General features: G+C 41.2%; 1 protein-coding gene across 1 annotated transcript in view; it reads right to left on the reverse strand.

The window, feature by feature from the left end:
* Positions 1-25685, reverse strand: part of ALDH1A2 (aldehyde dehydrogenase 1 family member A2) — a 105459-nt gene extending 79774 nt beyond the window's left edge. Inside the window, exons 1-2 of the mRNA XM_004602617.3 lie at positions 25606-25685; positions 24978-25162 (exon numbers count right to left, since the gene is read on the reverse strand). Coding sequence (XP_004602674.1) covers positions 24978-25094 — 117 coding nt within the window. The 5' untranslated portion in view covers positions 25095-25162; positions 25606-25685. The remainder of the gene's footprint in view (positions 1-24977; positions 25163-25605) is intronic.
* Positions 25686-26533: the final 848 nt, after the last annotated feature.

Genomic DNA, 26533 nt, shown 5'->3' on the forward strand with positions numbered 1-26533 from the left:
AGGGAGTGGGGATTTGAACCTAGATCTTCAGATGCTAAATCTTGGTAATTGGAACTTCAACTATCCATTTCTCTAAATGTTACTAGTTTTTGCTTCTCTGCTCTCCTCAACTATAACCTTAAAGATTTAGGTGCAATCAGGCCATAGGAAGCAAAGAATTGGGACATTTCCTACAAAGTCAGAACTGAAAACAAAATCATGAAAACAACGGGGCCAGAGACAAAATAGAGTGGGTAGGGTATTTGCATGCATACACCAAACCAGGTTCAATCCCTAGCATCCACACAGTCCCCAGAGCACTACTGGGAGTAACTATTGAATTCAGAGTCAGGAATAACTCCTGAGCACCTCTGGATGTGGCCCCCAAACAAACAAGCAAAAAGAAAATAATAAATTAACATCTGAGTCTTTGCTTACATCCCAGGCACCACACCAGGTACTATGTATGTTAATGCATTTATTCCTAAAGATTCTCAAATGAGACAGGTACTTCTTTTATCCCCATTTTACAGATGAAGAAGTTGAAGCTCATAGGTGTAACAGAACTTGCTCAAGTTGAGGAATGTAATAGAATTGGAACTTAAAGCCTGCCCAGTCCATTTCCACTGCTACAGACTGTTTTGAAGAGGCAGATGCGCACCCTAGGTGTGACTTGTTTTATGCCACAGGTTCTTCAGGATGCCACTAACAGTGCTCAGAGATGAATTCATTAAATATGTTTCTTTCCAGAAGGCAGGCCCCTTCACAATGTGGTCCCAACAATCTTTCTAGTTTCCCTTCTAGCCATTCCTCATCAATTATTAAGTCAGCGTGGATTAGCAAACAACTGTATGGCAAAAAACATTAACGCCATCTTTTCCATGTCCAAATGGCATGCCCAAATCTAAATGCCAATTGGAGTGGATGTCTGTGAAGAAAATGAGATGTCTTACATATACCAGTGTCTTACAGTATTCATAAACTAAGGAGAATACTTTTAAATCTAGGAGCTAGAGAGAGAGTGCAGCAGGTAGGGTGCTTCCCTTGCATGCAGCTGACTGGATTCTATCTCTGGAACCCCATATGGTCTCCTGAGCCTTGCCAGGAGTTAACCTTGAGTGCAAAGCTAGGAATAAGTCCTGAGCACTACCAAAAATTGTGGACCTAAGTTCCCCCCTAGGTTTTCCTAGGTGCTATACTAAAGTTACACCAAATTTTATATATGCTACAAACCTTTATGAATTAAAATATTTTAATATGCTGGCCTTTCCTCCCTTCTCTGTAATTTTAGTCATCCTTGAAACCTCATTCAAGTATAACCTCTTGACAAAGTCTTCTCATATCTTATTAGACAAAGCTAACTTCTGGTCCTCTGCAGATTTTCTGCCTAAATATCAAAGTGTCACCCAATACTTATACTCTATTCCCCAACTGACTGTTTACTCCATAAAGACAAATACTAACTCATTAATTTCATCTTTGATTTTCCATCTCCAGGATCTGGGAGGAAGGACAGTTGAATAGTATCTGTATCACTGTGTCACTGTCATCCCGTTGTTCGTTGATTTACTCGATGGGGGACCAGTAACGTCTCTATTACACTCAGTCCTAAGATTTTAGCAGCCTCTCCTTACTCATCTTTCCCTAGGATTGGAGGCAGGAGAATGAGACCTATCGTTACTGTTTTGGGCATATTGAATACGCCACGGGTAGCTTGCCAGGCTCTGCCGTGCGGGCAGGATACTCTCAGTAGCTTGTAAGGCTCTCCAAGAGGTATGTATATACCTGTTACTGTATTTGGGATATGAGTACTCCATGGGGAACTTGCCAGGCTCTCCGAAGCGGGCAACAGACTCTCAGTAGCTTGTCAGGTTCTCCAAGAGGGAGAACTAGGCTATTAGATGTTTTATTAGTTACATCTAATAAAACAAAAATTATATATGTCCAGTAATCATATGACACAATAAGCAAGTACCTTCTTCCAACAGAAAGTGAAACAATGTATGTTGTGAATTTCAAGTGTAAATGTTAGAATATTAGAACCATTCTCATCAAGGCAGAGAAGCTAGCTCTCCACTTACACTGAATGCCATCGCACGGATATTATCAGCTTTCTACATTTTCTATCTGAACTGAGATTAAAACAACCAGTATTCCTTTGGAACTCAGTTTCTGGAAAGCTATTGTAACCACCAAGACAATGGAATGATCTGTTTATCTAAAGGACTGCTATAAAAGCCTTTAGAATGAAAGAAGTTCAAAGGGACCCGCAACCCAGATGGCAAGAAAGAAACAGTCTCCTCAACTGACCACTAAGGTCTGTGTAGTGTAGCTATTTTACAGCCCATTCGTTAAGCTTTAACAGTAGTTCATTCTTCTGCAGAAAAAGGAGGAGGTGATGAGGTGCTTGGAGTCTAATTTTGGTTCTGCACTAAAGATCGGCACATCATCCAGCTCCCCCAGCCCTCCATTGGTTTCTTTGTCTCTAGAGTACCAAACTGTGTGACCAAAGGCGGGCTGAGATACAAATACAGCACGGAGGTACAAATCTGGCCAAACCCATGACAGACACAATCAATGGCCATGACACTTTCCAGTTGAACTTTGGTTTGGGTTGGGTTGGGTTGGTCAGAGGAGAAGGTGCACACAGTACAATGCTCGTGAGTTATTCCTGGCTCTGCACACAGGAATCACTCCTAGTCGGCTCGGGAGACCATACAAGATGCCAGGGATCAAACCCGGGTCAACCACAAGCAAGGCAAGTACCTGTGGTACTGTTATACTATCTCTCTGCCCCCTCCCCAAGTTGAAATTTTTAATACTTTTCAACAGAGAACCTGAAAAGTTAAATACCAATTTGATGGAAGAAGTCATAGAAAATTAAATTTACTATTATCCAAATCAACTTTGGTATGGATATTGTTTTTCAATTCTTTATGAGTGCCAATACTCCACATTTGAGGTACTGGGTATAAGTGACACTTGGCCACTAGTGGGCGCTCAGTAGGAAATTTTATCAGATACTGCAACAATAGGTTGTCTTGCTGCTTCTCCAAGTGTCTGTTAGCCTCTCATAACTGTTCAAATAATATTTATTTGTGTCCACGGCAGAGTCCATTCTCTAGATTCAAAATGTGACCATATACTTTTCCATCTAGCTCTAGAACTTCAATTCCAACTAATGTGCTAGAAAAATATCATTCGAAAAACTGAGATTTAGGCGGAATTTGGGCCCTTCACACGGCCGACCCGAGTTCAATTCCTCTCAGAGAGCCCAGCAAGCTACTGAGAGTATTGAGCCCACGCATCAGAGCCTGGCAAGCTACCCATGCGTATTGAATATGCAAAAAAGTAGTAACAATAAGTCTCTCAATGAGAGACGTTACTGCTGCCCGCTCAAACAAATCGATGAGCAACGGGATGACAGTGGCAGTGACAGTCTTACAATAATTTATTTTTTATTGTTTTCTGGGGGAGAGGGAGTGTCAGGGTTGGGGCCACACCCAGTGGTGTTCAGGGATTACTCTTGACTCTGCACTCAGGGATTCCTGGAAGGCTCAGGAGGCCATATGTGGTGCTGGGGACCAAACCTAGGTGGTATTACACATTGTACTATCATTTTTAAATGATAGTACATTTCAAATTTCAGTGCCACTGTCCACATATTAGAAGCTATACAAAGTCACCAGCAACTGAAAACCTTCTTATTTCCCCTAAAAACAAAAATCAAATGAACAAACAAAACACCAACTGGTTTTAGTTTCTTAGTTTCTAACTAGGTGAACTATGTAGTATTCCAAGTTTATACTTTACCTCATCGTATTAGAGCACTCCTCTTTTAAACCCCACTAATGAATACTTATCTATTTCTTGGTCTAAATAAATTAGAGTCCATTTTGTTAGGAATAAATAGAGTCATAGACCAGAAGGGGCTTCAATACAACACAGACAAATAGAAGGATTCTACAGTTAAACTCGTCCAGAGAAGTCCAATGACTCCACAGATTCCACTATTTATTCACCAAGCAGGGACTAGAATCCACAGATTCTGACTCCTAGCCCGTGTTCATAATCAATTTTCTCAAATTTTGCTGATGTGTCTTTAAAAAGCAGATTTGATGACTGACCAGGGACTCTGAACAATCGTTGCCAATCTTAATTTAGTCTTGTACGAATTATTCAGCATAAGGAACTGTGTGTTCGAGTCCCCTTTATCTTCAGCACAATCACCAAAGACGACAACAAAACGATTTTCCATTTCCTTGCTTGAAAGAAAACTGTCAGGGAAACAGTGGTAATTTATATTCCTACTGTGATTCTGCTTAGAACTGAGGTCCTGGGACTTCACTAGCAGTCTCTCCAAATGCAAAAGCAGAAACTTTGCCAGAAAAACAGAGAGAAAGGAAACTATAGAGTGATATGTGGGATATTTGAACAAAACAGAGTATAAGAAATTTTCCTACATTTTGTAAAGTACAATTTTGGTGCTCTATAACCATGGGCTCTATTTGAGGAAGAGAAGTTTGAAACCAATCCCTAATGATTTTCCTCCAAAGGTCTGGTTTGGGATGAGCAGAGGAAAATGGGAAAAGCCAATATCAAGTGATTTAGGAGCTGGTTACAACTTCACTGAGTCACTGTGATTCCTTTTCTCAAATGTTCCCTTCCCTGTAGACTCTAAGGCATTCAGGGTGAATAAAAAAAATAGGTGGGGGGAGCGCATCAAATGCCAAAGACTTTATAAAATGGTCACAGCTGTTTGGCAGTTACTTTTCCCAGCTAAGAGAATAAAACAAAAATGCATAAGATCACTCTATTAGAGAAACTCCACATAGTCATTTAAAAGAATAAACAGTAAAAGCCCTGTCTTTCCACCAATGTTTCATAATATCCTAGAATCTGAGTACCTGGGCAGGAATTATGTATTTCCCCATGTCAGAAATTTTATTCTCATCCAATACAATGCTTTAAGAATTCTTCTCAGGCTTCTCAGGATGGGGGATCAGAGACTTAGTAGGGGGTTAAGGAGTTGCATAACACGTGACCAACACTAGTTCAAATGCCACAGATGGTCCCCTGAGCCCCTCCAAGAGTCACTCCTGAGCACACACTAGAGCACAGAGCCACTAGTAGTCCCTGAGCACTGCTGGGTGTGGCCCAACCCCCCCCCCCACACACACACCCATCCTTCCTTGCAAAAAGAATGATTACAGGAACATTCTACTGCAGTAGTGCAACTGGAGTAGAATGGTAAATGACAAACTGAAATTCTCCTGGGGAGCACAGCGGGTAGGGCGTTTGCCTTGCACGCGGCCGACCCAGGTTCGATTCCCAGCATCCCATATGGTCCCCTGAGCACCTCCAGGAGTAATTCCTGAGTGCATGAGCCAGGAGTAAAAAGCAACACAACAAACCAGACTGAAATACTCCATTTTAAAACTAAAAGGAATAAAAACTCATAGTGTCCAAGAGAGATGGCCTTATATATGAAGTATCTGGTTGTCACTACCACACAGATCACAAAGGTGGGTATTTTGGGTGTTTTGAGTTGAAAATCAACTCAAGGTGACTGGGCTGGTTTATACAAGTTTATTTTTTTTATTGCTGTGATAGCATTCTTTTCAATAGTGTTGACATTTATGCTTTTGACATAAAAAAGGTACTCCACCTCCACCACCCCCAACACATTCCAAACTCTCACCTTTTAGGTCCGTTCTGGCCACCTATCCCTTCTCTAGGGCCCTCCTCACCCCTTCCCTACTTGCTTACCCCAGCTCTGCTGTCAGGGTTTTAGCAGTTTGATCTCACTTTGCCCAGTTCCTTGCTGTGTTTCTTTATACACATATATGAGTGATAGAAATTAGGAATCATCCTTATCCCTCTGACTTATTTTGCCTAATAATACACCCTCCAAATTGTACAAGATTTCATCTTACAGTTTGAGTAGTATCCCATTATGCATATGCGATACTTCATTCGTCTACTAATTCATCATTGGGCATGACTTTTAAAAAATATAGATTCTATTTAGAGAGGTAACATGTTAATATATTCTTTCCAAGATGCCCCAGTACTGCTTGATTTATCAGCATGACAGTTAAATATTATCAGGATCCATGCATATAGATAAAGAGAGAGAGAGAGAAAGAAAGTTGCTTTAGATTCTTTGTGAAATCTCCGCACTTTTTTTGAATGTTTCACCATGGAAGCATCCAAAGATCCATCACTTGCTTCCTTCTATAGAAGGAAGATTCTCAAGGACAAACAGTCTATTTACAAGTTTTAAAATTTTAATCTAAGATGACTCTAACAGAACATTTCCAAGTAAATGCCACATACCCAACACTTTACACTCATGTTGCACAAATTTTGTTAAGGTTGTAAGTGACAATCGTAGAACTTTAGCATTAGGTAGCAAAGATCCCCAACCTCTCAGATCTTCAAACTCCCAGGTCTATTTCTGAAAGTGAAAGGACACTGAGGAGACAAGAAAGACAAAGGGTCATCAGGCATGTTTCCCGGAGGGGAGCTGAGTACAGGCAGCCTTCTGCAGACAAGGCTGGATGGGAAAAAATCCTGAGAGGAACAGGGAGATTAGGAAAGACTGGCCTCAAAAGAATGAGGCTGCTTGAGTCATGCAGGTTAAGGGTTTCTTTGGGGGGAACCCAGAGACCTGTAAAACAGATTAGGGCGTTTTGATCCAAACTCTTGCACTGGTGGTGAAAGATGACTAGATAGTGTGACTTTAACTCTGTTACTGAAACGTTCCATGATGCAATTTTGTCATCTGTAAAGATAGTAAAATCAATTCATCCAGTATTTGTAAAGGATGACTGTGAGTCTAGCAGAGTGCATTCAAATTTATTATTTATTTTGATGCTAACCATCAACAACTGAGGACCTTGTATCAGTGCTCTTACAAAGTAATTCCTTGAATCTGTTAATTTGCTCATTAATTCTCTCTATTGCCAGTAACGAAGACTCCTTTACCAAATGGTCATAGACTCAGAGATTTAGAGGAAGGGGGAAGAAGGAAAATACAGTGAAGGTCATCCAACATGTCTGCCAGAATTCCAGATTGCGACCCTTTTCTGATTTGGTTCAAACATCCTTAAGATGCCTGAGAGGGTCTGCGCTGTGGGGTGGGGTGGGAAATGTGCTTTAAAAGGACACTCAGGGTAAGAACTTTAAAGCCCTCCCTGTCCTCTTGAGAAAGTGGAATGTAACATGATTTCTTTTGTCCTCTGCTTGGAAACAAATGCTCCTTTGCCTATCTTCCCTAGATTTAATTAGTCTTCTGTCTCAGAATTCAGCCTGTTCATTTGCAAATAGAGGACATCAGAACGTTAGAGAGTGTGGGTCTGGGTGTTGGGGGGGGGGGAGCAGTCGCTGAAGTGTTTATTTTCAAAGCCATGGGGTTCCCCATTTGAAAAAGCACCCAGCTTATCTCAGTGTTTTTGTTTGTATGATTCTGAATTAAAAGGTTGGAGCAATTCATTTAGGAGATTAAGCTGTCTTTACAATGGGTCCAGTTATCCTATTTACTTATTAGTACTACTAGGGGTTTATTTTGTTGTTAAGGTCTACTATACTCCTCTTCATTATATGAAGGTAGCAGTTTTAAAGGATTCCTTTGATCTTTAATTTTATTGCCCACTAATTTTACATTAAAATGGTGTTTATCTGGTGATCACATAAAAATTACAAGGCATGTGAACTATGATTTAGTACAGCTCGTCTTAGCAAAGAAAAATACAGGATGACTTTATTTATTTATTATTAAGTATGAATTTCAGAAAGCAATGGATAAAATTTTAGTCTAAGTAATTTTAGTCTAAAAAACTGGCAAATTGTGGGACATACTTATACTTTACATGTATTTATTCACCTAAAAATAACTTTTCAGCTTTCTATTTTATCTGGCAACATATCAGATTTTCATGGATGCTGTACAAGTTCCAAGTTTGCTCAGTAAAAACTAGGAGAAATTTCATTTCATTTTATTACTGTATTCAAACTTGTTCCTGCAGAATTTAAGTACTTCATTAGTCAGAACAATAATTCCAGGATTAGATATCAGATAAACCAATAATTTCAGAAAACCAAATGCATTTTGATTACAAAATTAAATGGGCTAGCCACTAAAACCCATTTCATTTCTGGTCATTTTTCTCATTAAGAAATAATGAAACATTAAAGGAAAAACAATTATCCGCACCTGAATTAGAAGTTAAGTCATGAACTACAACATTTAATTGCTAATATAATCTTTTGTTACAAAGCAAATATTCTGGTACAAAGAGGGATTGCAGATCTTTAAACCAATAAATTAATGATATCTCCAGAGATTAAATATTTCTTTGTGACAAGTAGGCAATAAACAAACTGAACTTTATGTTGCATGATCATTTTCATATATGTGTTGATATGTTTTAAAAGTCATTTTTAATTAAAGTATTTTTGCCTTTCAAATTTATTGAATATTTTTAAACCATAAGTATTTTGTAATTAAAATGACTGTATTCTCTCTCTAATATCAGTTGTTTAAAATATGTACCAAGGTATATGCAATGCCCCCTCCTACTCCAGGAACCGGATTCAACGTTGTTGGTGGTGGTGATTGTGGTGTAGTACTTCATTCCTGAACCCCCTAAGTTAATAAAATGAAGTGATGTAGTTAGTAAACATAGTCAGGCTAAGCTAATAGAGTCAATTTCATCACTTAAAATCACATCTAACATTTAGAAAGCTTGAGCAATTGTAGATCTCATAGTACTTTCCCTCTCTCTCTGTTAAATAAGCATGTCTCTGACAAAAGAAGGAAAGATGCATCATATGAAAAGCTCCAATTAACCTGTAAGCATTTGGTTCAGAAGTCACCAGTTGTGGTTTAAATAAAGTCTTTAAAAATCTTCCAAGGACTACATTTTGATATAAACCTCATGTTGGAGGTAGGTCTTGCTAAGAAATGCCACTGAAAGCTGCCACTTGACCCGGAATTCCTCTACAAGAAAAACTAACTCTAAGTACATGAGAGCCCTCTCTGAGAAACTGCCAGAATGTCAACTTCATTTGCAGTGGCCCATATGGCCTGGTCACTCTCCCTGCCATGATAAATCACTGGCAGAACCCGCACCTTCCTACGTTTGATCTCTGCTCAGCAAGATGTGGTTTTGATGTGAAGAACTCCAGATCTCGTAGGTCAGAGACAAATAGCAGTGGCACTGACCTGCAAAGTGCTAAGTCTCTATTAGACTCGAGTGAAAAGCCTTAAGCTTCTGACAAGTTCCCTCTCCACAGAGTTTACCCGAGCCACCATGCTTTCACGCACTTGGGCTGACAAACTGCTGAGATAGTTTGAAGGGAAAATGCCAAGGAACATTTTCTTTCTACCACAATGACCAAGGTCTATAACCAATTTCCCTGTGATTTAACAGAGTAAATTCTTTTGGAAGTCATTGGTCTAATTTTTAATACTGCAAGTCTTTGGCAAACACAAAAGCATCTCACTTCCAGGGAATCTTTATAACAATGATAAATGCTCATATTTTAGAATCCCAGATTCTTATGGGATACTTGAGTAGCTAACTATAAAGACAGGCTTTTGAAACTATAAGGTATAAGGTATAAGGACTATATTAGGTAAATAAATATTAGGTAAATAATTATAGGGACATCCTTTTGAAACTTTTAAACAACATTGTTTAAGTGCAATTTTGGAGTCTATGAAAGACTGGAATTAAGATACACAAACAAGTTTGATATTTTCCATCTGTGATCTTCAAAATCCCTGATTCTGGGCCCTAGAAATTAAAGGAGAATTCCAAAGAGTCAGGGTGGTATAATAAATCAAATCCAGTCCCTTAAACTAGTTGGAGAGTGAATTTATAAATAGGTAGGTTAGTAAATCATCATTTTATTTCAGTAAATGTATAAATAGTAACACTGATGTCCAGGTAATTTAAGTAACAGATCCAGTATTACAAAGCATTTCCATATTCCCCAAGGATGGTTTGTTCATTCAGTAATTCAATGAATACTGAAGTGAATACATGCTGGTAACGTATCCGGAGCGCTAAGTGAGCAGAAAGTGAAAGAGCTGGACCAGAGAGTCTCCCGAGGCCTAGTTGAGGCTTCGCACACTGCCCACAAGGCACCCTTCGGGGTTCTCCTTCAAAGGAAGGGGTGAGTGAGTGGGAGTGGAGGCGGGAGGAGGGGACTTTCCCATTCTGAAAGGGAGATGGAGGAGAGAAGTGGAGAACAGGCACTTTCTTTCAAAGAAGAAGCCTGGTAATTCCAGAACACTTTACCCTGGAGCGACTGTGTGCCTACTGATAACTCTGAAAATGGAAATAAATCATTTTCCACATAAATTTATTTATTCTTTCATTCAAACCCAAAGGTAGAAAAGCACCCCTGATGTAAGTTTTCATGAAAATTCAAGTCCAGGAAGAAAACTAGTTTAGGCATTTAGGACAATATTTGGACTTCCTGGGGTGACATGGTCACATAACATGTTTTATTTAACAGTAAAAATAAAAGTATAAATCTGATATAAATCTAAGAAACCAGTATTTGTAAAGTTTCTTTCAAATGATTTGGTGTGTTTAGAAGTCATTTGTAACTATAAAAATAACAGAATAATCACTCCAAAGTTGTAAGACTAAGGCTGAATGAAAATTTCAGTTGGCTGAGATGAGTTTTCTGAGAAAGCAAAATATGTGCTGTAATTTTAACAGCTGCATTTTTTCAACAACTATTCCCTTTATACCACACACAATTAGAGGCTCATGTATGAGCCCTTACTTAGCTCTCTGAAGAGCTAAGTTGGTGGCTTTGCCAATGTTCATTAAAAACAAAATAGATTTTCCTTAGATAAATGCAGTTTATATACCCATATTTGTGTATATATGTCTATACTTAACGTTAAGCAATAACCCCTCTGGTAATTAGACCAAAAAGAATTTCCAAACTCTCTGTTTTGTGTACTCTTTGCTAAGCCTCTCTTTTTCTCTGCTGGAATTCCTGGTAATGATACCAGAATGTGGGCAAACCTCATTAGTCTCCCTGCTGTTTACAAGACAGGATTTATGCTCAATGTGCTGAGCACAATGACACACATCACTAAACGGCTAGAACTACCACCCAGACTCAATCTGAGAATTTTTTCACTCAGTACAAATATCTATCAGCCCACAGAAGCACGGAGAAGTAATTAAAGACAATACATGTAGTGCTTCCCGAGTACACCAATAAATACTCATTTGTAGAGGTTAACTTAATGCAACCCAGGCTGTTATCTGGAATAGTATATGTTGCCAATTTAATCCATTAACTAATTATTAATTCTCAGGAGGGCTCACAGAAGTCAAATGTAGTTATTATAGGATCATTTCTTCGGCTAACAGATGGAAGAGTTGGCCAAAACAGCTGGACTAACCAGGCACAGCGAACCATTTTAGGAACAGTATAAAACAGGGGAAAGGGCCATCAAGGGCCACTCCTGAGACAAACAGTCATGAAAGCAAAGAAGTGAAGAGACAGTTGAGATTTAAAATGATCAATTTATGGCAAGAGTGAACTAGATCTGTGGCCGAGAGGTGGAGTGGCCCCAGGCATCGAGGATACTTATTGGAACAGTCATTCCCGAGAGTCTCATCATCAGAATCATCAGAGTCAGAAATGCCTCAAGTGGAAATTCAATACATGTAGCAGTGAACCCAAGAATCTGACATCTAAGAGAGAAGCACTAAACAGCAAAAGCAAAAATAATTTTAAAAGAGACAAAGAAAGGAGAAGAGGGAAACGCTGAGTGAAGGACAGAGAAATGTGTACTGTTTAAAGGCAAAGACAGACAATACAGCGGGTAGGGCACTCGTTTTGTACATATTAACCAATCTGAGATCTATTTCCTTCATGACATATAGTTCCCCAAGCCCTGCCAAGAGTGACCCCTGAGCACAGAACTATAATTTGCCCTGAGCACAGTTGGGTATGGCCAAAAAAACCAACTAAACAAAATTTAAGGTGACAATCTGTCCGTTGTGTTTTAAAGGCATGGGGGCATGATTTTGTGAAAATTCGAGTCATACCCAGCAGTACTCTGGGACTACTCTTGGCTCTGCTTCATGTTCGGGGACCATACAGCAACAGGAATCCAACCCAGGGCTCCCACATGCAAAACATGTCCTTCAGCCCTTTGATTAATCTCCCTGGCCACAGATAGGATGTTTCAATTATTTATGATAAAACGTCACTGCATACCAGCGACCATATTCTAACATCAAAATTCTATTTGTTTGGAGGATGCATAAATTTCTGAGGAATATTCTTTTTTTTTGTTTTACAACCCCCACTGAAGTTTCATGCAATAGACAAACCAGGTAATTGTTCAATTTTAGTGAGAAATGATTGCCTGTAAAAGAAAGAAATATGAGATATGCAAACAATCAATTCTTCCCAGCCAATGTTCTCTCCCACAGTGTTTATGATTATGTTACACAAAACTCTGGCCTATGGGGCTTAAAGAAAGCATTAAAAATATGAAATACTTTCAAAAGTTTATAATCCTCACTTTTGAATGAATAAGGATGCCCATAACAATTAAAGGGCATGGGGTTAATGTCCAATCGGCAGGAAAAAAAAGAAAAACAGTTCCATACCATAGCTTAAAGAATCACAAGCTCCCAAGGTGATTATACCTAAACACTAATCATTCCTTCTCCACTTTTTTTTCTGTTGGAATGTGTACTCTCATCTTTGCTAGCTGACACAGGCTTCAGGTAAATGTAGACAATGCCCAAAGAACTAAGTCATGGATTGGAATTATTTTGTGAAACTCTCAGTGGACTTCTAGGTAACAGTTTCCATTTTATTATCTATGCTGTTATTATTATGCTTGGACTTGTTATGAGCAAAAATGGAAGGGATGTATTTGAGTCCCAGAACTGCCACTTACTATTGGGAGAATCAGTAGAATCAGTAAGCTGACTGTGCTTGATATTCTCATTTGTAAAATGCAAATATCAATATAATATTTACAACGCAGTATGACCACTTATGAAATGTAGTCATATGTGAAAGATGTAGTCATCTGAAAGCTGTTGCATTTATGATAAAAGGTGCAGCTATTTGTAACTATTTACAAAAATCAACTGTAACAAGTATTCATTTAACAAGCATTTTGCAAGCAGTTACATAATTAAACAGTAAGCTAGGTACTTTAGAAATACTACCACAGAAGTTATGCAGAAAAATATAACAGAAGGAAAAAAATGTCCCATTTAAGTTTAGTGCAATTAAGTAATATGGGTATTCAGAAAAAACAGGTGTGACTTAAAAAAATTTTATGGTCAATTCTGCTAGGTATTCCAAAAATATAATGCAGAGAGAGTATGATGCAATCAATTATGTTGCTGTTTTAGGAGCAGCCCTGGCAATGCTGAGTGCTGGGCCTGTTCCTGGCAGGGTTTGGTGGAACACAGGATGCTGGAGAAAAACTCAGGGCCTTCTGCATGCAAAGCAGATCACCAGACAGTTGAGGATCTCTATGGCCTTTGCATTAAATTCTTTTTATTGTTGTTATTGATTTGGTTTTGTTTTGGGGGGCCATATCTGGCATTGTTTAGGGATTACTCCTAGTTCTGTGCTCAAAAGTCACTCCTAGAGATGTTCAGGAGACCAAGTGCAGTGCCTGGGACCAAGCTAGGGTCAGTCATTTGCAAGCCAAATGCTGTACCGACTTGCACAATTCTCCAACCTCTGAATACAGCTTTAAATGAGAGAATTTTAGTCTTCTTCAGATTTTGTTTTATAAATATAGGCACGAATGCATGAATTAAATAATTTATGAAATCCAAGCATAAAGGCTAATTTATAATACCAACTTGAGTTTAAAACACAGTTAAAATATTGACAAAATGCATGCTAGTTTTATGTTTAAACCTGGGTCTAAGGAATACTTTAAAACCTCTAAACTGATAGCATTAAATGATTTATTTAGAGAAAAGGCATATATATATATATATACATATGTATGTATACATTTATATCGCAATGAAGCATGTACACTAAATATACGCTAATCCTAGGAATTCTAAGGAGATGTTTCAGTATTGTTAATGAAACATTATTATAGTAGGTAAATAGTATAAGCCTATAAGCATTGGATAGAATACTATACAATTACTGAAAATAATTATACCCAGCTACATAGATGAAACTTGAAAATGCTATATAAAAAAATAAACAAATTGGACCACAACAAATTAAGCTGCTCTGTACCAAGAAAAACATGATGACCAGAGTAGACACTTCACAGACTAGGGAAATTTTTTTGTCCACCACTCATTCAACAAAGGGTTAACATACATGATAAATAAAAAGCTAAACAACAACAAATCCAAATAAATAAACCATCAAAAAATGAGGAAGAGATGAAAAGACACTTCCTGAAAAAAGACATTCAAGATATCTGGTTAATAGGTATACAAAAAATGTTCTGCATAACTTATCAGGGAAATGCAAATCAAAGCAATGAGATGTCACCTAACCCAAATAAGAACTGGCACATATTTTAACAGAACCAGTGTTTGCATAGATGTGGGGGAAAGAGACCCTAATCTACTGATGGTGGGAATGTCGAGTGGTTCAACTTTGGCGAAAGACACAGAAGTCTTCTTTTGAGAAAGATATTTCACAAAACCTAACTGGGTGACCATATGATCCAACAATTCCACTTCTTGGCATCTAGCCCAAGATCTCCAATAATATTACTTAGAAAAGACATTTGTGCTCCTGTGTTCATTGCAGCACTATTCACAGTAACCAAATTCTGAAAAAAAAAGTCCAAGAACAGATGACAGGATAAAGAAACTATGGTGCCCACAAACAATAGAATACCATGCTGGTATAGGAAAAATATTAAGTCATTCAGTTGGCTGCAATGTAGATGGAACTAGAGTGTATTATGCTGACTTAAGGTAGGGAGAGGAGAAGGTCAAATACAGAGTGAGCGCTCATATGTGGGGTTAAAGAAGCACAGTAGGAAATAACAAATGGCCAATCGCAACAGAACCTGAAAACTGGTCCAACAAACTGAGCAAGGTAGGGTGGGGATGGATGTGAGAGGCCTTGGGATACTAGTGGACAGAGTCAGGACATGAGAATGGACAGTGTGGTGTTGGAATGTTGTATACACAAAACATTGTCATTAATAGTATGTCAAACCACAGCGCCGAAATAAAATTTGAGGGAAAATATGGAAGTATATCTGCAAATATACAATGGCTCATTTATGTGAAAAGACTCAGCATGCAATGCAGTAGAGTTGTTGTTTATGACTTCATTGATATACAGATACAGAATCTTGTGGGAAAGATGGAGAGAAATGGGAGCCATTCCATGGAAGAGCAGGAAAAGGGCACTTCAATAATTTTATGAAATAATTAAAAGCAACTTTGTAAAATGTTTTTACAAAGAGAGTCTCTTGCCCACACGCCTGGCTGTCTTCCCCGGGGCTCCAGCTTCCCTCCCCGCCCCGAGCAGAGCTCCTGGCGGCCGAAGACCACCAGAACCTAGCCACAGCCATGCTCAAGGCCCCTCTCCACACGTTCAGATAAGGCTCATGCAGGAAGGTACCAGCAGAGGAACCCAGGTGTGTGTAATCCCATCAACGGCCAACATCCAGAGACTTAAAAGCAAGCTCCCATAAGTGCGTGACCGTGAAGCGGCTGCATGTTATCTTATAGCCTACTTCTCCCTCTGGGAGAAACTAGCAAGCTACTGAAAGTTTCCTGCCGACATGAGAGAGCCTCGCAAGCTTCCCATGATGTATCCATATGCCAAAGCCAGTAACAAGCTGGATCTCATTCCCTTGACCCTGAAAGAGCCTCCAATGCGGCATCGTTAGGAAGGCCAAGTACAGAGAGGCTTCTAAAATCTCAGGGATAGGACGAATGGAGAGGTTACTGAGACCGCTCGAAAATTCAACGAACAATGGGATTTCGTGATTCGTGTTACTGTAAAATGTTAAGAACACAACAGTTAACAAGTTTATTATAGAAAAGTTCATATTCTTCTCTGTGATCAAAACAGGTCATTTCCTACATGCAAGTCCAATAAAGAGGACATGCTGTTGGTTCATTGAATTTGGCAGATTCTCCTGCTGCTTTAAGTGACATAATCACCTCACTTACTGAGTCTGTCTTCCATATGCACCAGAATCAACTGGAGGCCTGACCTCACCCCACTCCCAAAAGAGAATCCCTCCCAGCCTCTTCTCTCCAAGGCAGGCCCACATCTGTGCTTCTTTTTGTGAGTAACTATGCTTTATATGCAAGAAACCCTCAAATACCTCAAATAATAGACAAGAAAATGATAAATATCTGACATTAAACATTTTAAAAGAACCCCAGTTAATGCAGAAAACTTTTCCTGTGAAAATTAAATTACATTAGTATACTGGTGATCAAAGTATTAAATATAAGTATGAGACAAAATTTATAGAACTCACAAATTTTGGGATTTTGTTGGATTTCTGCAGGGGATGAAGTAGACAGTAAGATTTGAGACCATGAGCACTTGGCAGGGCTCAGGACTATCTTTGGCTCTGTGCTCAGGAGTGACCCCTGGTGGTGCCCTGGGAATCATGTTTAGTGCCAGGGATTTGAACCAGGGTCACGGCCACTACAGCCACATAAAAGCAAGTGTCATAACTCCAGTACTACCTCTCCAGCCCTGTTTTCATGTTTGTTCATTTGGGTTTTTTTGGGGGGGGGGTTCATTTTTTTTTAAGTACCAAGGATCAGACCCAGATCTCAAGAAATGCATGGCATGTGCTTACTGCTGACCTACTGCTGGCTGGACTGGGGCCTGCTAAAAAACTAACTAAACTGTCTCACACTGATTTCTGATTGTCTCCCAAGAGGATTTGGGAAAGAAGTCCAGTTTTCTGATAAAACACAGTAAGAGTTTAAGTTACCCTCTATAGATGTATAGTCATTTCATAACTTTGTGTTCCTAGCCAAAGTCTTCATTGACTATTTCCCACCTTTCCAGTCCAGTCCTGGATTATATACCCATTCTATGTTTCTACTCCACACCCCTCTTTCCTCCATCCCTCATTACATAGGCCCCAGCATGCAGTTCTGATGCATGTGCTGGCGGTAGGGACTGGGGAAGGAAGGAAATAGGTTATTTTGGCTGGTTAGTTTTGTCTGTAGGTTTACTAAATCTGGATTCCAAATCTATTAGAAGAATCAATTTTGAGCATTTTATTACTTAAAAGTTTAAGTGTTAAGAACTCCCTAGAAATTACCTGCCAAAGCCCTCCACGTCACTGAGCTTAAAATCAGAAGACTTGGGATAAAATAATAAAAATAATGTATAAGAAACTGTCTAAAATATCATCCTTTATTTTTAAGTTTTCTTTATATTGTATAATCAGATTAGGAAAGCTTTTGGTATCCAAGATCTAAATTCTTTTCAGATAACACACTGGTATTTCCAGTTTCAATTGTACCAAAGGTTTTCGATCTTTCTAGAGATCTAGGGATGAAGCAATTCCTACTCTTTCTCTGAAGGTCACAGTGTGATGGAAGAAAATACCACAGTACTTTTGGAGGTCACAGCTTGACTAGAAGTAAAGGAAAGCTTCCTACAATGATAATGATCAGAGTAAGGGGCAGGGGATGTGCAGAAAAGGCTGTAGCACATGCCCATGTGTGCCAAGGCCCTGAGTCCAATACCCAGTGTTCCATGCCCTCTTTACCTCTCTGAAGTGCCACTAGGTGTGGCCAGGCTGATCCAGGCCTTGGGGTTGTCCCCTTATCTCACTGGATCAGAGCAATACCACATCACCTGGCCCAAGCTGACTTGGGCCAAGAGTTGCCATCAGCGGGCCCTAGACCTCTGACTACTGCTTGGTGCTCCCCCACCACCACCGAAAAAGGAAAACAAGAATTAGCATTCACTCGCAGGCATTCTAATCTTTTAACTAAATTTCCAGAGGTAAGTCCATTTGGCCCCAGGAAGTTCTGCTAAGAGGCTAGGAAAAGTCTAGGTAGATGGTGGAAGCATTCTAAGGTTCCAACTGGAAAATTTTAAAGTTAGAAAGCATTTTCAAATCATGTGAAACAGCAAAGACTTTCCACATATAAACTAAGAAGAGCTAAGATTTTTACAGGAAACAATTCAAACACAAGTACATTTAAAAAGCAGACAAATAAGAAATACCAAAGTATTATACCAAAATACCAATAAATTAACAGAACAATCTCATATATCAGAAAGGTAACATGAAATAGAGTTCAAAGGTAGGTTTGAAAGGCAAGTAAAATCTGACTAAGGCCAGGAAGATAGCGCAGAGGTTAAAGCACTTGTTTTGCATGGGGCTGACCTCTGTTCAATCTCATTGCATGCCCCTGCCCCCTGCACCATTGGGAGTGACTTGAGCACCACTGAGTATGACTCCCAAACAAAAACAAAATCACAAATCATAACCAAAATGACATTAAGGCAGTCACTTACTTCTATGGGTATTATGTTTGGTATTTGAGGGAAAATGACTGGCTTTGCTGGGTCTGAGCAATAACACAGTAGGTAAGGTGCTTGCCTTGAGTTGATCTGGGTTTGATCCTCAGCACACAATATTATCCCAAGTCCCACCAGGATCCAGGAGTACAGAGCCAGGAGTAAGTCCCGAGAACAATTGGGTGTGGCCCCAAAACAAAGCAAAAATCAAAAATGTCTGGATTATGTGAAAGGGTCTATCTCATTGGCTAAAAAAATTAAAGAATTGATAGAAGGACTTTCCAAAATCAGTCACTGTATGAGGCTTTTTCCTCCTTGGGAGATGAAATTCTCAGATTAAAATGGGCATTGAGAACCAGTGAAAATCTTCTCAGTTTGAAATTATACAAACTAAGACATATTTATATATCCAAAAAGTATCTACCATGTGAGAATATCTTCATATATTGTCTGACTTATAAATGGCAATATTGTCTGAACTACTTCAAATAAAAGAACCTGGGATCCACTCAACTGCATGAGACATATTAATGTTGATTTTAAGTAGAAAATAGCTTGTATGACTATTATTAAATTATAAGCAGGGAAATTAATTTAGTTGCTTTTTAGTTAAGACAAGACCTTGATAAGAATCCTCTCCACCAAGAATCCCAAGGCTAATTCTGCACAAATACAATTCAAAGTGACAGGGAAAAGTATTCTGTGTAATTATAAACAGTGGCCTGTTACACAAAACTTCATTGATCATACAATTATTATCTTTATGAAAATGGGCCTTCATTAAGTTGAAATTACAAGTGTAATCATCACACTACAAACTAATTAGCATCATTTTCCACTTACATACAATATATTCCACTTTCATACAATGCCTCCATCTCATAATGTACCTATTATCTCAGTTTCGGCTAATACAGAAATTGACACCTGGCGAAGTAGCCCCGTGAGAGGAAGTGGCCCCATCCTCATATTCCTCTTGCTTCTCCTCCAGAATCACGATTGTAGCTGGCAGTCTAACTATCGCTCTGACAAGTGTTTGGAAAAGTTCTGTTCTTAACTTGGAGTCTTTTCTTTTTCTAAGTCGAGGGCTCATAAACTTTTTCTAAAATGCAGAATATATGGTCTGTTACAAGGGCTCACCTCCACCCTCATATCCCAACATCAGCCGGGGACAATAGATCACTGAAAGGGTGTAGCTGTGTCCTAACAACTTTATTACAAAATCAGACAGACCATGGTTTTCTGACCCTGCAAATTGTCACCAGAATTAACTAAAAGTAGCAGAGAGTGTCAATCAGGACTTCGATTTCACTACTGCCTTAGCATTAATAAAGAAGTCTGCTTGTTGGTATTTCAGATTTGTTTTAGTCATGGCCTGATCATTGTGCTTCTCTGATGCAACAGAGAATGATGTCACCCGCTTATAAGGAAGTTGGACCCCACAAAAGAGGCTCCTTCAGAGTTTTCTATCTACAAAAATAAAAGCTATCACTCTCCATTTTATAGACAGAAAGGACAGGCATTTTTTTTATTTAATCACCATGAGATAGTTACAAGCTTTCATGTTTGGGTTACAATCTCACAATGATCAAACACCCATCCCTCCACCAGTGCACATTCCCCACCACCAATATCCCAGGTATACACCCCCTTTCCCACCCTCCAACTGCCTCTAAGACAGACAATATTCCCCATTCTCTCTACTTTGGGGCATTATAGCTTGCAACACAGACACTGAGAGGTCATCATGTTTGGTCCATTATCTACTTTTGGCATGCATCTCCCATCCCAACTGGTTCATCCAGCCATCATTTTCTTAGTGATCCCTTCTCTATTCCATCTGCTTTCTCCCCTCTGCTCATGAAGCAGTCTTCCAGCTATGGAGTAATCCACCTGGCCCTTGTACCTACTGTCCTTGGTTGTCAGCCTCATGTGATGTTATTTTATCTCCACAAATGAGTGCAGTCCATCTATGTCAGGACAGGCATCTCTTGGCAAAAGGTTATTCTGTATGGCCACATGGCCAGGAACCAGAAGAAATCAGACAGGAACCCAGGATCAAGAACTTATTCAAGCCTACCATGAGGTTGATTAGCTTCCCTGAGTCAAATGAAGATAATAAGAATGTCAAAACTCAGTATAATTGTAAATCTTTATTTTTAAAAAACCAGTGGTCCTTTAGTAACAATTTCATGAACTACTTGTACTCAAGACATGCTTTTTAGTCAAGACATGAAAATGTGGAAGCTTATCGACCCATGCCATCTTCTAAGAAACAATTACTAAGAGGCAAAAATCTCACCCAGTTCTTTAAACAAATAAACAATATCCCCAGAAACATCATAGCACTGATATAAAGTCAAAGATTCAAGAGCCATACTTCTTGAAAGATATGGACTGGTTTGTATTATCTCCATTCTCACAAGAGAAGCAATACAAAAAATAAAAGATTTTTTAAAAAATAAAAATAAATTTAAAAATGAAGATTTCAATTCTGTATGTCTGTATATTTCTCTGTTTCTCAAAGAAGTGTATGTCTGGGACAACAAAGCACAAGATGAGAACAAAGCTATAATTTTTTTTAACTCAAGGCCAGGATCTTCTTTTACAATTATTCTTACTTATTTCTACCCTCTCTCCTTCAAAAGGATTTGCGAGGATCAAATGAGAGATAAGGTATGAATATGTTATATGAATCATTAGTCAGCCTTTTAGGAAAGTGTAAGTGGCATGGTAAGCTAAGTATGACTGTTTATGTTATAAACTTGATCAAATTACCACCATGCTGACAACCAAGTTTTGGCACCAACCTTTCTTCTAAGACTCTAAACTCCCATAAAGCAGATGCTTCTACATCCCAGCTTGTAATATGCAAAGCACTGTTAAGGAATAGGATCACTTAAACATCCTCTAAACAGAAATGAAATCAACCAAAATCAGTCCATGTTCAATGAAGGCTAGTAAATAAATGAATAAACAGTTGGTATCTAATGTACATAAGCACAAAAATTTAGCTGAATCCTTCTTGTCTTTTCTCTTCTAGTTTCTAGTAGGTCAGTACTCTACTAAGCATCCCTTCTGTATTTTAACTCCCCACAGTAAAAGATGCTGGAAGAAACCACAACCCTTTATGCTTCTGTTAAATTATGGGCATATAAACTCATGGGGAAAGTGATCAACAGAGAAACATCTGTGTGTGTGTGAGAGAGAGAGAGAGAGAAAGAAAGAGAAAGGGAGAGAGAGATTGAGAGAGAGACAGAGAGAGAGATAGAGAGCGCTGGGGGAAGGAGAAGAAACTAGTGGAATGAGAAGAAAAGACAATAGAGAATGAGAAGACAATAGAGAAGGTAGGGCAATAGAGAAGAGAGACAGAAGAAGTTTTCAAATACCTTCTGGGAATCTGGAAAATACCTCCTGCAGTTAGGGCTACTTAGTTAAAAGCTTGCCTTGATTCAACAATGGACATCCGCTTCTAATATATTTAGCTATACAAAACTTCCAAACATCAAAATGACCAAACAGAAACAACTCGAAAATCTGAGTCACAAAGTCATAAGTCATAAAATCATTTAATTCAAAAAGTCAGAGCTAAAAGCCACCTGAACCCTGTGTAAAGCATTCTTCTTAGGGTACCAGCAAAGAGAGTAGACATTCTCTCAGTCTCAAAGGGATTTCATGTTGGTATCTTTCTTGGCTAATGCAACCTTTTGAAACACATATTCCGTAACAAAGATAATTTTTTTAAAGTAGATGCCCATCTTGCTTATTTGGGTAAATACAAATAAGACATACTCCAAAGATAGTACTGCAATTGATCATTTGATTAAAATGGGCATTGGAACTTCTAGAAGATAGGATTATTTTTAAAACTAAACATAACTGCTCTCAAACCATTACAAAAAGCACTAGTTTTCACTGTTGTGGTATCTTTGGAGATTAAACTCCAATTTGGGCATTAACAAAGACAATTCCATTTTATTTCTGATGATCTTTCCCTATACTCCCTTTATTAAAAAAAGCAAAACACTTTGAGAAGAAATAGTAGCAGTGAGAGAAATTAAGAAAACTTGTAAGCTCACCAGTGCATGGTTCTACGGGAAATTATCATATTCTGATCAGTTACACATAAGCGGTGTTTTTACTCTTGCTCCCTAAACCATATCAAACAATTGTACCTGTAATAACATTGCTAAAAACATCAACCATTTAGGAAAACCAAAAAAACTCCTAATAAAGGATCGTCCTCTGTCTAACACCATTTTCTAGCATAAAAATTGCACTGGTTTCCCCTGAGTTTTTCAGCAAGCCCTCCTTTAGCATAATTCTTTAGACACTGACTTTCAATAAATCCCTATTAAATGTGTATCACTGTTCTAAAAGACTAATGATTTATTCTACTTTTCCTTCTGCTTAACATTGCTCACTTCCCTTGCTTCGGAGAAATGGTTTCAAAATGGTTTCAAAAGATATCTCTCTGCTGTATTTTCCTTTTAAACGAAATATCATTACCCATTCCACTCAGCTACCAAAAGAGCAGCTTCTGCTCTCAGTGCTAAAAAGGAAAAAAAACACTTGCCGCAGAAGCTTGTCTCAGAAATTTCTGAAGTCACACGAAGGAGCTGGAAGAGGCCAGCTGGAGGGAATGTTCACAGATACCTGATTTTACAAGATTCCGTGAAAAGAGCTGCCTTTTGATTAGTATTACTCAAGTGTTTATGAGGGTTGTTTGTCAAGTCCCAAATAAGATGCCTCCTCCCCACAAATTAAAGAATCAAGTTACAATCATTATTTCATTCCTGACTGCTTTCCTTTGTAATAAGTGGGAAAGTGGATACTGGATAAAAGTCTCTCCTGGACTAAAAGACTCCACATTAAAGGTTTCAATTAGCTATAAATCAGTTGTCTTTCCTACTTGGGGGGGGGGGCGGGAACAAGAGAAAAGAAAGAGCGCAGAGTTAGCTAGAGGGGGGAAAAAACTGCAAGAGCTTCCAAATTAAATCCCAGGATACTCACAGCATATCGTAAATGTCTTTTTCAAGGACTGTAAGAAAGTCCACTCAATAGACTAAAGCCAACCCCTTTCGAATCTGAGGGTTCTATCCCCTCTGCGCCCCATTTTTAAGACCCTTAAAGAACTCCCAAAGAAGTTAGGGACCCGCTTAAACAAAACGTGTGCCTGCATGCTTTTCCTGCAGGTCCCCAGCCACGAGGTGTGCCAAACATTGGCACTTTTGTTATGCAAACAATGCTTTTTTAAAGGCAGTAAGTATTAACGACTTCTCATTTAAACGGCTTTCAAAAATTGGTCACACCACCTAAAAAAGCGAACAGGTACATCAAGTTTATCCAAACACATTCAAAACAGGAGTCGCCCCTGATGTGTATCCTAAAACTCAATGCAAGTAAAACCGGGTATTCAGACGATGGCTATTTCCTTTCTTAAAAGAAAATAACAACAACAAAACTCCAGCAAACAGAAGATTAAAAAAAAAATTAAGCCACCCTCTAATTTAGCCAGAACTAAACAATCTGGAGAAAAATTGAGCTTATCTTGTAATAAACCACGACGGAAGAAGACAAGTTGAACCGTCTCCCGGGTCCGCGGTTTTGCACTATGGGGGGTTGGGGGGGAACACTTGAAATAGAAATCATCTGACAGAAATAGAAAATCTAACCAGGGAACTGAGCCGCAGACTCTCAGCAAGGTGATTTCCAGCCCCTCTGTCTCTCAGCCCACCTCCGGAAGGCTCTATAATCTGATCACCCCCCCACCACCACCTGTGTAGCTGCTCCGCTCTTTTTGGTCGCCTTGGTAGAGAGCAAATTCCGTTTCTACCGGGCAGCGAACGCCTGTTTCATCTTCATACGATGCAACGACCAAAAGTCACTGCTCGCCCCTGACCCGAACCGTCCGAGTTCGTTGCAAAAAGGAAAAGAGAAAAATCTCGCGTTTCAAATGCGAACGCTTCGTTTTTGCACGCCTTTACAAAGACGCGACCAGGCAAACCGCCGCGGCCTCCGGGGTTCGAAGGCTGCGTGTGGCTCGAGCGCACGGCGAGCCGCCAGGTCCGCGGGATTCTGGCGGACTCCGCCGAGCAGAGCCGCTCGCCCGCCGCCCGCCGCCCGCCGCCCGCCGCCCACCGCCCACCGGCCCGCGCCCCGCCGAGCAGAGCCGCTCGCCCGCCGCGCCCACAGCCCCGCGCCCCGCCGCCCCGCCGCGCTCCCGGGCCGGGCGGCCGGGCCCCTGGCGGTGGCCCCTGAGCCGCGGGGCCGCGCTCGAGCGCCCGCCGGACGGCGGCGCAGCAGCCGCGGGGCTCCGGAGCGCGGCGGGGCGCGCCGGGAGACGCGGCCGTTGGCCGGGCCGAGCGGGCGGCGGACGCGACCCCCGAGGACGGACGCGGGCCCGCCGCCCCCTCGCCGACTGCGCTCGGAGCGCGCCCCCGGCGCCGGGCGTTGGCCGGGCTTACCTTGGTGTACTTGATTTCCAGGTTGGGGGTGGGCGACGGCAGGAGGTGCAGGGACGCCATGAGCGCGGCGGGGTCGGCCTTCACCGCGCCGGGCATCTCGATCTTACTGGAAGTCATGGTGGCGGGTGGCGGGGGCCCGCGGGCGGTGCGGGCGGAGCTCGCGGTGCGCGGCCGGGGGCGCTCCCCTGTATATAGGCAGGTGTCAAGCGGGGGCGCTTCTCATTGGACGTGCGGGCGGCGGCGCGGGGCAGTCCCCTCCCGGGCCGCCGGGCGCCCCCTCCCCAGGCATTTGCATACGGCCCGTGGTCAAGGGCGCCCGCCGCGGGCCCACGCCCCGGACTCGACGGCGCGAGCCAGAACCCAGGCGGCGGCGCGCGCGGGTCCACCGGGTCCCTCCCCCCACCCCCCGCCATCCTGCCGCGCGGACGTCGGGGGTGCGCCCCGTGCCCGGTGACGCCGCGGCGGGTGTGGGCAGGGGCGCACGGGAGGCGCGACGACACGGGAGCGCACGCGGAGAACCCCCCGGCCGCCCCGTCCCCGCGGAGCCCGCGCCCCTTCGCTCTCCGGGGCGCCCTCTGTTCATTCGCGGGCTCGCCCCCTGTCGCCCCTACCCCACCCCTGCACGCACCCTACTCCTCGGAGCGGAGCCGGCGGTGCGCGGCGTTCTCCAGGGCTTGGGGACCCGCGGGGAGGCGTGCGCGAACCTCGCCCCACGCTGGAAGGGGAGGCTCCGGGCGAGCCGGTCACCGCGCGGGGACCTCACCAGGCTTCTCCCGCTCACTGCTGCCCCCTGCCGGCCCGGAGCGCGTCGTGCGTCCTGCGCTGGTCCCGCGCTCCCCTCTGGAGAGGCGCGCCTGTGCCCCCTTCTCCTCTTTGTCTCCCCATGCCTTTGTCCCGCACCCCCCAAGCGCACGGAGACACGCTGGCTGCACCTTTCTGTGCTACAGTGCTCACAGCTATCCTGGACTCCTAACTCACTGCTTCCGCTCTGACACCTCCACCCCCGCCGCTCCCATCCGAACCTCCTAAGCGAAGCGTTTCTGTAGCGCCAACTCCACCACTTTACCAGTGGGGATTCTCCGGGTTAGCAAACACATCACAACCTGGAAACCCGTCCCAGACTGGGCTTTGGAATGGGCAGGCTGAATCTGGGGACTCACATAAAGACCCCTGTCGACCCGTTTTCGCCTCACCTTAGAGAGAGTGGCAGCAACCTGCCGATTCTCATCTCCAGTGCGATTTCAAAGTCCTTAATGCCCCCTTCCTTTCTTTCTTCTTTCTTTCTTTCTTTCTTTCTTTCTTTCTTTCTTTCTTTCTTTCTTTCTTTCTTTCTTTCTTTCTTTCTTTCTTTCTTTCTTTCTTTCTTTCTTTCTTTCTTTCTTTTCTTTCTTTCTTTCTTTCTTTCTTTCTTTCTTTCTTTCTTTCTTTCTTTCTTTCTTTCTTTCTTTCTTTCTTTCTTTCTACCTTGCTCAATTCCTGGATGCTTAAGCAATAGTCAAAATAAGCTAGAATACTTTATTCAAAATGAGGTCTAGGGAAGTCACTTCCATCTCGCA

Source organism: Sorex araneus, chromosome 10, assembly GCF_027595985.1.
Source record: "Sorex araneus isolate mSorAra2 chromosome 10, mSorAra2.pri, whole genome shotgun sequence".
NCBI classification, from domain to species: Eukaryota; Metazoa; Chordata; class Mammalia; order Eulipotyphla; family Soricidae; genus Sorex; species Sorex araneus.